This window comes from Octopus bimaculoides, chromosome 20 (genome assembly GCF_046866305.1).
Source record: "Octopus bimaculoides isolate indiv1 chromosome 20, ASM4686630v1, whole genome shotgun sequence".
Classification (NCBI taxonomy): domain Eukaryota; kingdom Metazoa; phylum Mollusca; class Cephalopoda; order Octopoda; family Octopodidae; genus Octopus; species Octopus bimaculoides.
Genome location: NC_142947.1, coordinates 7,577,878 through 7,592,391, shown reverse-complemented (window position 1 = coordinate 7,592,391; position 14,514 = coordinate 7,577,878). Strand labels below are relative to the sequence as shown.

The 14,514-nt window shown below is 36.7% G+C and overlaps 1 protein-coding gene across 2 annotated transcripts; it reads left to right on the top strand.

Annotated features, from left to right (window-relative positions):
* The first annotated feature begins 2,235 nt into the window (after positions 1-2,235).
* Positions 2,236-7,079, top strand: LOC106869852 (protein AAR2 homolog). Of its 2 annotated transcripts, XM_014915773.3 has the most exons (5): positions 2,236-2,921; positions 3,258-3,492; positions 4,734-4,834; positions 5,372-5,468; positions 6,130-7,079. In XM_014915773.3, the coding sequence occupies exons 2-5, from the start codon at positions 3,326-3,328 to the stop codon at positions 6,893-6,895; spliced, it is 1,131 nt and encodes a 376-aa protein (XP_014771259.1). In that variant the 5' UTR covers positions 2,236-2,921; positions 3,258-3,325; the 3' UTR covers positions 6,896-7,079. The 2 variants fall into 2 exon arrangements, with proteins under 2 accessions (XP_014771259.1, XP_014771260.1); XM_014915774.3 differs by lacking the exons at positions 4,734-4,834; positions 5,372-5,468 and having other exon boundaries at positions 2,789-2,921.
* The last annotated feature ends 7,435 nt before the right edge of the window (positions 7,080-14,514 follow it).

The window sequence follows — 14,514 nt, the reverse complement described above, 5'->3', positions numbered from 1 at the left end:
GAGATCATGTGAATGACAGAGCATGCGCACTGACTACTCTCCAGATCCACGTCGATAAATGTCTCGTGCGACTCGCTTAGTCATGTCTTTTAATACAACCAATTTTCTTTCCCTCTCTCTCACTCACCATCACATGATAATATTATGGGGGTGGTAGTCATTGCCGTAATATCTATCTGACTGTTTTGTCTACAGTATTTTAATTGTTTAGTCTGGAGGAAGGAGATTTGTTCCCTCCGTCATAAATACCAGCGACACGGCTGATGGTCTCAAGGTGATAAATCACCTTGAGATAATATATGTATGAAAAAAAAATAGGTTGGTCATTGCAAGAATGTCTTTGATCAAGAATCACATGAGGGCTGAGCAATAATAATAACCCTTTCTACTATGGGAACAAGGTCTGAATTTGTGGGGTAGGGGTTAGTCGATTACATCACCCCATTATTCAACTTGTAGTTATTTCTTCTAACCCCCCCCCCCCGGAAGGATGACAGGCAAAATCGACTTCAGCGGCATTTGTACTCAAAACCGCCGCTCAGCATTTTGTCCGGTTTGCTGACGATTCGGTCAAGCGCAAAACGCTTCCTTCTAGTGTAATTTCCCTCAACTATATTATTAAAATTCATAATCATCATCACTACATTACACACACACACATACATACATACATATACATATATGTGTGTGTGTTGATCACTTCTCCGTCTTTTAAATAAAACATATTCTACTGAGGTTCAATAAGACCGAAAGAAGTCTTTTACTGTCACCGGTTGCTTTTAAATTACAGATATTTCAATTCTCCATTCTCCTAAAATTGCTTATTATGGTTTATCGGAGTAACCTCCCTTGTTTGAGTTTACATTTTAAAACCTCCAATGTCTATATGGGAGTTTTTGGTACCTAATTGTTTGGATAATCTCGCTTGATTCAAATATTTTAGACTCACTAATAAATTATGTCTGAAATCTTGCTTTATTTAACGATCTTTTTGTCCAATGGATAGTTAGAAGTGGCTGTGTAGTAAGTAGCTTGCTTACGAACCACATGGTTCCGGGTTCAGTCCGACTTCGTGGCACCTTGGGCAAGTGTCTTCTAGTATAGCCTCAGGCCGACCAACGCCTTGTGAGTGGATTTAGTAGATGGAAACTGAAAGAAGCCCGTCGTATATATGTATATATATATTATATATATATATATATATATATATATATATATATATATATATATATATATATATGTGTGTGTGTGTGTGTGTGTGTGTGTGTATGTATGTGTGTATATGTTTGTGGTTGAAAGCTGATTTTATGAAAAGTGTTCAGAGGCTAAAATATGATAGACCAATGCTCCGCAACTGGTCTGCCAAGGCACACTGGTGTGTCACAAGACAATGCTAGGTGTGCTGCAGTGTAACCTGAATATAATTTCTTTCCCTATACTTTCAGTTATGCTTTTAGTTCAGGTGTGTTGTTGAATTTTGAAAAGAATATAAGTGTACCACAGGTGAAAAAAAATGAGCACTGTGATAGACAAACAGGAATAAATGTCTTAATATAGAGAAGATACATGACTACCCCTGGTGGAACATGAAAAATAGTGGTGATGAAGTGTCAGAGAGTACCTTCAGGGCACAAGTAGGTGGTGGTGGTGGTGGTGGTTGATTAACCCTTAAACCATTTGTGCAGAACTGAAACCAAAGGCATACCAGCCATGACCATCCTATCGGTTGTCTATGTACAGGGAGCTCAGAACTACGTCATTTCATGTGTCCAGACGAAAGAAGTGAGATGATCTGAAGGAGATTTAACTGAAAAGTGTCCTTGGTTGACTGATGATGTCAAAGTGTTTGCTGGGGCCATAAGAACTTTTCAATGAAACATTCAACGAAGTAGCAAGGACAAACAAAGAGATTCTGGGTTCAAACTCAACAAACATACCATTTCATGAAAAACAAAACAACAAAGAAAGCAAAACAAAGACTCCTGAAAGCAAAGAACTTTCTATTGTTATCAATGATTAGCCTTAGAATTTGTAACAGAATGGTGTTAATGGAACAGATTAATGAAGAAAGCTAAGTGGCTGATCATAAGTAATATATTTGTTCCTGTCTTTAGTTTAATATACTGATTATATTTACAAAGGAATTCTCTTATATTAATGTGACCTGAAAATATAACAAAGGTATTTAATACCCATGCACTCATGTATATCTATCTATCTATCTATCTATCATTTAAAAAGGAAGGTAAGGGTAGAGAAGGAATTGCTGCCTTCCAGTGTTTATCAAAAGGTGGTTGAGAGTGCAAGACTGGTAATCCTGAATGGGCCTACACTGAGTAAATAAGAGGAAAGGCCAAGTAAGAAGAGAGAAACTAGAAGAGAGAAACTGGAAGAGGGAATTTCTGATGCCTCGGAAAAAGCATGTGTAATCTGTACCTTTTTGTGTACGGTTTTCCTTGAATTACTCTAAGTGGATAGCCCTGGTATTGGGGATTCTTTTCATTTATCTATTTTTCTGAATTCTATCGTTATATTTTTTTATATCCTTATTAGAGCTGTGTGTAGTCCTCAATGACATGGGACCTAGTTGCCAATAAAAGAAATCATTATTATTAATAGTAGCAATAGTTAATATAATTATAATTTCTGTCATACGCAGAACACAAATTCGAGGGATCGGGTTTAGTTGATTAAAGTGATCCAGTACTTGACTAATAGTTTATTCAATTGACCCCGGAAATGTAAATAGCAAATTTAATCTGGACAGAATTTAAACTCAGAACAAATACGACAAAGAATTTTGTCCGCTACTTAAACAATGTTACAGGAGACAGATGTGAGTGAACACCGCAACGAGTTACTTCCCTTGGCCATTTTATTTTGGAAAAACTAAAGCGAAGTTTTGATGTTGGCTCTTCCAGGTAGGTTGACGTTTCTCCACTAAATGGTGTTTCCTTGTGAGTAATCTGTGTTATATAGTGACCGTTATAAAATACTGATTCTTACTTTGGCAAATACGAAAAATTACGACGTATTTCTGAAGAATTGTGGCATGTATAAAACATCACTGTTTAGTTGAAACGAAATATTGTTTACTACAGAGGAGGTATTGCTGTAGTTGTAAATAAAGTGGGTTCATTATCTCTGCCAGCTCTAACACGTCATTACATCTTATAATTCTTATGTTTTTATGGTAAATTTTTACTGTTACACCAGTCACTAAATGTTAATTAACTAAACGAATGTTAATTTTTCAGCTCTGTAATGAGAATGCTGATCTGATTCTGTTAACCTATCAAGAAAGAAGATAAAGGCTCCCTGGAACATGGATCAAGAAACAGCACAATTGTTGTTTAAAGAAGGGGCTATTTTCATCCTTCTTGATGTTCCCCTGGGCACAGAGTTTGGCATTGATTATAACTGTTGGGATGTTGGACCCAAATTTAAAGGTGTCAAAATGATCCCACCTGGAGTTCATTTCATATATTACAGGTATATAACTTCTTTTATTCATTTTTTAAAAACTAAGCACAAGAGCTTGAATTCAAGCCTAATTCCAGAATCACCAAATACAGTAGATGTATTAATCCAATTTGTTGAAAGAAACAACAATATTAAACTGTCTCATTGCACCAAATATTTCAGGATAACATTTCACTAAGGCACTACGTATTAAATATTTCATCACTAATAATATACTGTACCATACACTGCACATAGATCAAACATAAGTTGACTTACTCTATACACACACACACAAATATATAAATATATACAAGGGTTGGAAAAAATAAAGGAAACCTTGTTAAATGAAAGGTTTATTATTTAATATGAGATTGGTCCACCTTTGGCTTCAAATACAGCTTTAATATATTAAAGAATTGTCTTGTACAGGTTCTGAACAGTTGTTAAGGAAATGTTGAGTCATTCTTCAAGTGAAACCTGCTTTAGCTCTTTCATCAATGATAGCAGACAGTATCAGCTCCTCACTTACAGCTCCAAAATGCACTTTAAATGTTCAATTGTATTGAAATTTGGGGATTATTGGTGCCAGTCCAAGTGGGTTAATTCACTTTTGTGCCCTTTGTACCAATTTTGAATATCATTAGCTCTGTGAACTAGCGTGTTATTGTTCTGGAAAAATGTGCTATCATCATACGGTCAGGATACTCTGATAATCCTTGTGTTAACTCTGCCATGTAGCACAGCTAAAGGACCAAGAGAATTCCATGATGTAGTTGTAAAACCTTCACAGAGCCACCTCCATGCTTCACAGGAGTGAAACAGTCAGGGTTGAAGGTTTCTTTGGTCTGTCTCCAGACATAAACTCGACCCAAAGTGGGAGAAAAAGCTAAATCATGATTCATTAGAGAAGATGACATAGTACCATTAAGCTATGAACCACTTCTGATTATCTGGACGCCACTTTTTAGAAACTTCAGTTTAGATATACAGATGTGACATCAACAGAAAAAGCAAAAATCTATGATTTTACTTCTGTTGTCGTGGTTGAGTTATTTATAAATATTTTTCTGCCGTTAAAACATTCTTAATAATTTGTTTCATTTGTTGACATTTTTCAGTTTCCAGGATACAACACTAACCTATTCACTTTCACCTTACAACACTGACTTTTACCCCTACATATTGATTTTACAGTGTTCTGTTGACCATGGGGTCTCTTACATCCCTCATCAACATTCCATTCCACTATAACCAAATTATACTTTCAGTGCCAAAAACAAAGAAGGACAAGTGGCGCCACGTACTGGTTTCTTTCACGAATTCAAACAGAGGGAAATTATCTTAAGAAAATGGGACCCTCTCACGGAAGGTATGCCTCAAGGTTTGCTCTTCACTCGTTTTTGACTGTCCCTAATTTGGAATGAATCTTGTGACAGAGGAATCACTGAGGCATGTCTTATCTTCCAACATACCTAACAAAAGCACTCAGCTTATATCTTCTTCCATGTTGTTTTCGTATGATTTTTTTTTTTCTTAAAGCATTCGCCCGTTACAAGGTCCTTAGACCACTGAAAACGTAAGAGCTACTAGAATAAAATGGACGCTAGACAGAAGTCAATAGGTGACGATGTACATGAGACTTATATGGAAGAGGCATAAAATAATATCACTATTAAGTGTTGTCACTATTTGCATGTGCTGTAAAAATGTGTCTGGCTGTTGAGCAGTTTATCATTCAGAACGCAAGGGAAATCGTGTCTTGCTTGGAAACAACAGGATGGACATCAGCTATAAAAGTCTCATCTAACTCCTACTAATATGGAAAGGGCAAATATTAAACCAATGATGATAATGGTGGAGATGGTGTGTGTAAATATCAGCCTCATTGTCTTTAATCTTATTTCAGACATTAAAGCTGAAGAAGACAACCCAGATGTTATGGAATGTTATGAAATAAACAAGCAAGAGTTAGACCAATATTTAGCTCCTTATCCATATGACAAGTAAGTATATCAACATCGGCCCCCCACTCTGTGGTTGTCATGTTAACCTGGCTCTCCATTGGTTATGATGATGAGTGTTCCTGTTTTTCTGATCAACGGAACAGCATCTAAGTGGCTGAGCACTTTACGGATGCATGTACTCTTAACATACTTCTCAGACTGATTCAGGATAACACAGAGTGCGACAAGGCTGACCCTTTGAATTACAAGAACTTCTCATTTTTGCCAGCTGAGTGGATTGGAGCAATAAGAAATAAAGTGTTTTGCTCAAGGACACAATGCACCACTGGGAATCAATCCTCTGGAGATAGAAATCTTTTATCTCCAGCAGATGGTGCTGTTACTTAGACATCACCCACCCTGTCGATAACTTCATCACTTAAATCCATACAGCCATGCCTAATCCATATACATACCTGTATCACTATGGTGACTTATTCCTCTTCATGACTGTTTAAATTATTACCACAACCACCCCAGTATCTCAACTACTTCAGTAGTTCAGTCAGCCTAATAATTTTTCTATACAAATAGCTCAGTTATACCAACTCTCCATCTATCCCAAATGCTCCCAATTATTTCATTACCCCAGCTAGCTCCTGTACTAGCAACTAATACTCCAGCTACCCCAATACTTCAATCTAACTTTTTCTAATTCCAGCTACAAGAAATGGGTGTCCCTCACAAACCACATCACTAGCGATTTACTTACCTTACTCCATGTAGAGGGAGTGAAAATATCATCTGTAACAGCCCTCAAATCAGAGAAAAGTGATTCTCTCTCAAGAGCAGCAGATCGACTGAGAAACTCGGAGCCAGTTCGGGATGTAAGTCAAGAATGTCAGTCAATAAAGGAAGCAGAATCTCATCTGTCCAAATTGCAATTTGCTCCACACACCAGTGTTCAATACCATACTGTTCCTAGGAAATACCCAGTTGGAGCAAGCCCTGCTGATGTCACCAAATACAGCTTAGATTCCAGTTATGCCCTCAGCACAATGATTGAATCCTGCTACGACAACAAAGAATTGTTGTTGTTGGGGGAGCTGCAGTTATCATTTGTGTGTTTTATCATAGGACAAGTTTACGATGGTTTTGAGCAATGGAAGAAGCTAGTCAGTGTTCTATCAACAGCACAGAGAGCTGTCATCACTTATCAAAACCTTTACATGCAATGTATTAAAGTTCTCTATTTCCAATTGAAGGAAATACCTGAAGATTTCTTTGTGGACATTTTGTCCCAACAAAATTTCCTTACCGACACACTTTATGAGTTTTTCTTGAACCTCAACAATGAGGAGGTCAATGATGAACTGAGGAAGAGAGGGGCAAAGTTTAAAGCAAATTTAACAGAAACTTTCAAATGGGATTTTAGCAGAGAACCTGATGAATATGCCCCGGTTGTTGTTGAAACTGAGATTATATAGTGTGGGGCAACGAGACGAGTATGGCCCTGTCGTGGTTGAAAGTGAGAGTACAAACTTAAGGTAACAAACCATTCAATCAGATACCACTAAGTCTAGTGTAATGGACATCAGAACAATGGTTGACCATCAACCTGTTTCTTCATACATCGTGTTCTCACAACGACATTAAATTTCTGCAACATTTCTCCATTCTTTTCTTTCATTTTTTTGTTCTTCTCATTCTTCCTTCTCTCTGTTTGTTCTTGCTGTTCTTCCTTATCTTTCTTCTTCCATCAAAAACAAAATGTTCCAAAAGAGAAGACAGACTGTGATCTCAACAACAGGATTCTGGCAATAAAATACTGCTGCCATCAGACGAAATATTTTAAAAGATGTTAGTGAAATAGAGTGAATGACATATGTGTGTTTAATGCAAATCTCGTTATTTAGGTCCACCTAGTAGCAATAGCTATTCTGAAAGTCTGCCGTCTAGAGCGAGGAAAACACATCAAACGACGATGCAGGCATGCAAAGACAGATGTCTTTGTGTTTAAAGTGTTTCGCTCATGATTGCAAGATCATATTTTTGATTTTTGGAGTGGTGCAAGGTATCGTATTCTTGAACAAAAAATTTCACTTTACTTTAGTCTGTGATCACATCAACATGTGTGGCACACTATGTACTTGTACAAGCAACATCAATTTGATGGAGGGAGTGAACTAATGTACAGCACAAACATTTGATCATTATAAACAAATCATCTGTGCAGGTTGTTCAGGAAAAAAATTGCAGAAATTAGCTTTCTTGAATTTAAAAGACTATCAAGATGAGATACATTATCATTTAATGCCTGCTTTCCATGCTGGCATGGGTTAGACAGTTTGGTAGGAACCAGTAAGCTGGAGAGCTGCACCAGGTTCCAGTCTGATTTGGCATGGTTTCTACAGCTGGATGCCCTTCTTAACACTAACCACGACACCAACATTGGCCACAGCTACAATTTCACTTCACTTGAGCCTTCTCAAGCACAATACATCACCAAAAGTTCTCAGTCACTTGTCATTGTCTCCATGAGGCTCAACATTCAAAGGTCATGCTTCACCACCACCTCAGCCCAGGTCTTCCTGGGTTTACCTCTTCCACAGGTTCCCTCCACAGTTAGATCAGCACTCTTTTACACAGCTGTCCTCATCCATACACATCATGTGACTATAGCAGCACAGTTGTCTCTCTTACAAACCACATCTGAGACCCAGTTTTTCTCTCAGCACACACTGTTGGATATGCACACTCGTTGCACATCCAGCAAAGCATACTCAAGATTTAAATTGAGAGAGAAGAAATTTCTCATTGATTCAGATTTAATTTCTTTCTAAGAACATTTTTTAACCAATCAGAAAATTTTATGTATCGTGGTTTTATAAATTTGATCATTGGAATTTTTAACATCATTTGACACCTTTTCCATGCCTGCATTTGCCAGGTAGAATTTAAGGAAAATTTTCTACCTCTGGATGCCCTTCCTGTCACTGACCTCCACCTGTTTCCGAGCCAGGTAATATTTTCCCCACAGCTTGACATTTTTTTTAAAGGAAGACTAGAAACAAAACAGACTTGTATGACAATGGTCATTTACAACCACCACTTTATGTCAAGACAAGGGTAACAAACAAACACACCTCTCTCTCTCTCTATACATACACACACACACACACAATGGGCTTCTTTCAGTTTCCACTTACCAAATCCACTGACCAAAGTGAAGTTTGCACAAGGGGCTGAAGTGAAGACCACATGGTTGGGAAGCAAGTTTCTTAAACTATTGAAATTCCTATTAAAATTCTTCTCCATGCAAACAATGTCAAAAAAAAAAAAAAAATTCCAAAAGTGGAACACTTTACCATTCTTCTTTTATTTATACATCATTTTTTTCTTCTTTTGTTTTTTGTTTTTCTTTTTTTCTAGAGCGTCTTCTGTTATGGAGTTTTCTGTATTTTGTTTCGTTTATCCAAATCTCAAAATCAAAATGATGTGAGAAAATAAATGAACAATCAATCAAAACGTGGAATTAGAATACGAGAAATAGCGAGAGGAGAATACCAAGCAGAGTTAAGTTTCTAAAATAAATAAGAAATTTTTTAAAATAATTAAACTTTTTCTTCATCTTACTTGACAAAATTCATGGGTTTTTTTTTCAGAGATTTAATATTTTTCTGACTGGAAGATTTATTTTTTAAGAAATTGGAAAATTAAAAAAAAAAAATAAAAATTGGAAAAAAAAAAAGTGAATAAAATTTGAGAAAATGAGTGAATATTTTGTGATTTGATCAGCTTTTTAAAGCAAAAAACATTTTGACAAGCTTTTTAACAATTTTGTTGGGTCTAGTGGGGGTGGGGAAGGGGTGATAAAGCTTCTTGAGTTTATTGTGAGGAGGACACAAGGAAGACTTGATACTAAAAGAGAAGAGTTGTCAGAGAGAGAGAGAGAGAACAGAAATAAGAAGGAGAAGTAGTTTAAAAAAATAACTGATATATTTGAAAGTGAAAAAATAGAGTAAAATCTGAAAAAAGATGTTGTCAAGATGTAAGGTTCTAAAGTTGAATGTGGATGGCAAAGGTAATACCAAACAGTCCAAAGATGACAACTGACTGCACTCACAGATTTGGCCAATACTGATTTGTACCAACTAGTTTGTTGTTTTTGTGCTTTAACAGGAAGAGAAGGAAGAAAGAAATGGTAAATAACTAGAACTGAGGAAACATAGCTTAAGTTTGGAGTCACTGAGCTAGGTTTTATTATGGGGATGAGGGAACTGTCCAGAATAGAAGGGGAACGTTTAGTCTAAAAGATGTGGTCAGGTCGTCGAGGATAACTAAATGTAAGTTAAACATAAATGAGACGAGGAGGAATTAATAAAACTAGAGGAACAAAAAGGTAAAAGTTCACATCAGTTTATAAATGTAGAAATATTGTAGTGTTGAAGAGATTTTGTTACAAAGAAAGATTTTAGGAATAAAGTCAGTTTGTACAGAATTGATTCAATTCAAGGTGTGTGTGTGTGTGTGTTTTTGTTATGGAGGGGGAGGTTGAATTATTAGAAGATAAACAAAGAGCAGAAGGTCAGGGAAAAAATAAAAAATAAAAGGATTTTTGCATTCAATGATTTCCCTTTCGTTGATCAAAAAAACCAAAAACTACTTCAACAACAATTCAGGTACAATTTATCAAATTGAAAACTCCCATATTTAATGTCCATCATCTAAGTGCAATAATATATTGCAATCTTCCTTTGTTGAGTCTTTTTTGTGATAAATATAAACGGCTAACCAATCATTTCTTAGTTTGTGTTAGAATGACTCTCAATATACAGAAGGGAAACTGTAATGAAACCTCATCTTTTGAATGGGAATTTTTATTCCCCATGTTTTGCCATCGACAGCAGTGATATGTATAGGTTTAGCAAGACCTGCAGGGTTTCTCGAAATATAGAGAAACATTCTGAAAAAAACTGCTTATGAAATATTGTTGGAAGCTAAAAAGGCAAAACATAGGGAATTGCTGAGGGGGAAAGAGAAATAACAGCCAAGTAGACATTATTTCAACAAACTTGTATCACTTCAAGTGAAATGGTGGTACTCTTTAAATTGTAGTACCTCTCATTTATGGCACACTTCAAACTGTGGCACACTTTAAGACAGCTTCCATCCCTTGCTGAAAGTAGCAAGACAGTGCTGAGCTACAAAGATGGAATGCTCCATTATAAAAGGAACAAATTCACCAAACAGACTTACAGCCACAACATCAACACATGACCAACTAATTTATAAGAGAACCTAATCACTTATGAAATGACCTCAGACCATTCCTTGGTGACCTTTCGGACAAGAAAAAAAAAATTTACAAATGTTTAAAAGATATTTTCGTAGTAAAATTATCAAAGTTAGTTTTCATCACCACCACCACCATCATCATCATCAGTCATCAATATCATCTTAAAAATAAGAATTCATGTCACTTTAATAAGCATTTAAACTGAACCTTAAACACTGCAAGATATCAGGTTTTCCCAAAGATTTTGTGTTCTTCAAGAGAAATTGTTCTATGAAAGAAGAAGAAGTCAACAGAGAAGAGGAGGAAATGATCCATTATCCATTCGCTAAGTCAAAGGATTTATCAGGGAGAAAGTTTTGTTTATTTTTTAAAATTATTTTATTTATTTTAGGTCTTTTTTTTTTTAGATTTCAAATATTTTCAATCTGACAGTTAAAAATATTGTGTAAGGGGGGGTTGAGAGCTAGGAGAAAGACAGGAGTTAGTTTGGCTGCAGAGGTTGACTTTTGACCTGGGTCACTTAATATTACAGGAGAAAGCATCATTATCTCAGAGATTAACAGTGAAATTAATGCTACCATCGATCACCTTAATAATGAGGAGGAGAAGAAGAAGGGCAATGCTACACATTGGCAGATGTAGAGGAGGAGTCTATTAGTGCCTAGTGTATGACTGGTACTTATTTTATCAGGCAATGATGATGATGATGATGATGATAATAATTTCATTCAAAATGGCAGAGAATTATTTACATAATTGTTTCAAAATGTGTTTTAACAGAGACAGACAGACAGACAAGAGAGGAGGAGGGAAGAAGAAACAGAGAAGTAGAGGGGGTTAACGACATCAAAATTAGCTACATTTATTTTTAATGTATTCAGTTTTGCTATTCTTGACTGAACTGATCCCTTAAAAACCAAGGGTGGGGGTGGGGAGGTGATAACATTGATCTGTTACCCTATCCAATCACCATAATACCTACTAATAAACTAGACATTAGATCTCCCAACTGCACCAGAGCTTGCTTTGCCTCCCAGCCCCAAGCTATGTACCAGTAATACAATGTGGGTTACTTCAAAAGAACTATTTGCTCCTCACCTCAAACCTTGAGAAACAAGGAAAACTCCTGACGAGAATTACAGAACTATTTCTTCTGCCTAGTTTCAGCAAATAAATTGTGTGTGTGAGTGTATACACACACACACACACATATATATATATATATATATATACACATATATATATATATATATATATATACACACACAAATCTAAGTTGTTTCTGCAGTTACGACAGCTGAAGTTAAAACTGAACTATATCAAACAACCCCACAGTGCTTCAGTATATAGCTGTCATTTCCATGTGACATTGCTGCAGGGTGAATGACATGATTGCAAAAGGTGTGACATTACTGCAGTGTGTCATTACTGTAGGATGAACATCATTATCACAGGAGGCGCAACATCACTGCAGATAATGTGACATCACTGTAGGAGGTGTAACATCATCTGCAAGATGTGTGGCATTACTGTGGAATGTGTGACATAACTGCAGGACAAATGACATTACTGCAAGGCATGTAACAACCCATCTGTTTTAACATTACCACAGTATAATGTCAGCTACCTCATTTGGAACCCAAGGTTTTGAGTTCAAATCTTGTCAGGCTCTGACAACTGACTGAGTTGTTAAAGCGCTTGCCTGATAATTTGTGGCTCAACTATTCAAATCCTCTCTCTTCCACTGTACAGTGTCTCTGGCTCAGTGACATAGATGTAAATTAGCACCATGATGAACTACAGCTCACCTTTCTACAACAAACGAATACTATTTCATTTGCTTGCAGTACTGGGTTCAAATTCTGACATAGGCTAATGGGGGATAAAAGGGTCAATAAGAACAGACAGAACACCAACGGGAATATCATCATCAACATCATTATTATCAAACAGTCTGCTACAACCACAACCGAGATCTTCCACTACACTTCAATTTCACTAATCTCTTCTCCAGCCACTTCCAACAAAATAACACACACAAAAAAAAAAAAAAAAAATCACATGAGCCTAATTTCCAAAAGCAGTAACTAATGAATAGACCCATAGCTTGATGAGAAGTGTAAGGTGAAGTAGACTCTGATGTGGGGTTCAGTTGTGACTGTGTCGGATGGGAAGGGATCAGCATGGATAGATTAGAAAGAAAAAAAAAACAGCAGCTCCGATAAGAGAATATAATACTGTGTGGTGAGGGGGGAGGTGTTGTCGGAGGACATCAAGAAAGAAGAAGAAAAGTGGAGAAGCAGCAGTACTTTGTCTCACACCACAGCCAGACTGGATGAATTGGTGGACTACAGTTTCAAGTTGAGGATACAGCAGTAGAGGAAGGAGACAGTTGTTTGGGCTGTGGTGAGAGTAGATAACTATAGCAACAGAAACATCAGACAAGCTGGAGGGGGAGGGTGATATAAAAATAAAAATATTGGGGTGGGTGGGGACAGTAGACAAGATAAATGACATTAAATCAATGCTAATGAGAGACAATTTCACAGTTCAATTCTTCTTGCTGTTCAGTTTTTAATACTGCAAATCATTTGATCTGATGCTATACCAATTCTACCAATCACCTTTATAATAATAATAATAATGAGGAGGGGGAGGAAGGTTTAAGTAGAGCAGCAAAATTAACTGGTATACTGTGTGGAGAAAGGGGGCTGTTACATGGCAACAGCAGATGTACTTCTAGCTATACTGTAGTTTCCATGGCAACAGTTGTCACCTCAAGTAGTGACTATGCTTTAAGATATATCCTTGTAACCACGGTAATTAATGATTGTCATAAGAAATGGCATTTGTCTATGCTTAACAGCTTTTGAAAGATGTTGTTGCAGCCATGGTAACAACAGTTACATCAGTGTAGCCATGGTAACAATAGTTACATCAGTGTAGCCATGGTAACAATAGTTACATCAGTGTAGCCATGGTAACAATAGTTACATCAGTGTAGCCATGGTAACAATAGTTACATCAGTGTAGCCATGGTAACAATAGTTACATCAGTGTAGCCATGGTAACAATAGTTACATCAGTGTAGCCATGGTAACAATAGTTACATCAGTGTAGCCATGGTAACAATAGTTACATCAGTGTAGCTATGGTAACAATAGTTACATCAGTGTAGCCATGGTAACAATAGTTACATCAGTGTAGCCATGGTAACAATAGTTACATCAGTGTAGCTGTGGTAACAGTATATATATATATATATCATTAAAGGAAGATTTTTCTACCTCTAGTTTTAAAGTATTTAGAAGGAGGAATATGTAGTGGAGAAGAAGGGGAAATACAGAGAAGGAGAGGCACACACAAGGTGCAAGGTGAGTAAGGAATTGGAATTCGTGATTTGGTTCAACTTAATGTCTGACAACAGACCCATCACCGAATGTCATGATAGTTACAGCTGTTGTTTAGCTCCGAGTCAATGGCAGATTCAGCAGACCTATCCATAATCAGATATGTCCAAGCCATGACCATCCTGTCTTTCATTCATGTTTTGTGTATCCGATATTTGTCCAAAGGTGACAAGGGTAAGGATGGAGTATTAAGGGAAATTTTGCTGCTATTTCTAACAGGTCAAGCAACCACTTTAGAGTTGTCCTTGTGTTGGTTGTACAAGTAGTATGAGAAGACAGAGAGAGAGAAAGAGAGAGATAACATATCTAGAGGGGTAGCAGAAGGGTAACACATCCACACAGCCCTGACATACATGTACAGAGTAAACTAAAGCTCCCACATGACTGGACATTCTGA

What these genes read in the sequence shown, in the direction of transcription:
- LOC106869852 (XM_014915773.3), top strand. Translation starts at nt 3,326, where the DNA reads ATGGATCAAGAAACAGCACAATTGTTGTTTAAAGAAGGGGCTATTTTC. An exon ending in GTTCATTTCATATATTACAG is followed by an intron (nt 3,493 to 4,733) that starts GTATATAACTTC and finishes TTATACTTTCAG; the next exon opens with TGCCAAAAACAAAGAAGGAC. An exon ending in ATGGGACCCTCTCACGGAAG is followed by an intron (nt 4,835 to 5,371) that starts GTATGCCTCAAG and finishes ATCTTATTTCAG; the next exon opens with ACATTAAAGCTGAAGAAGAC.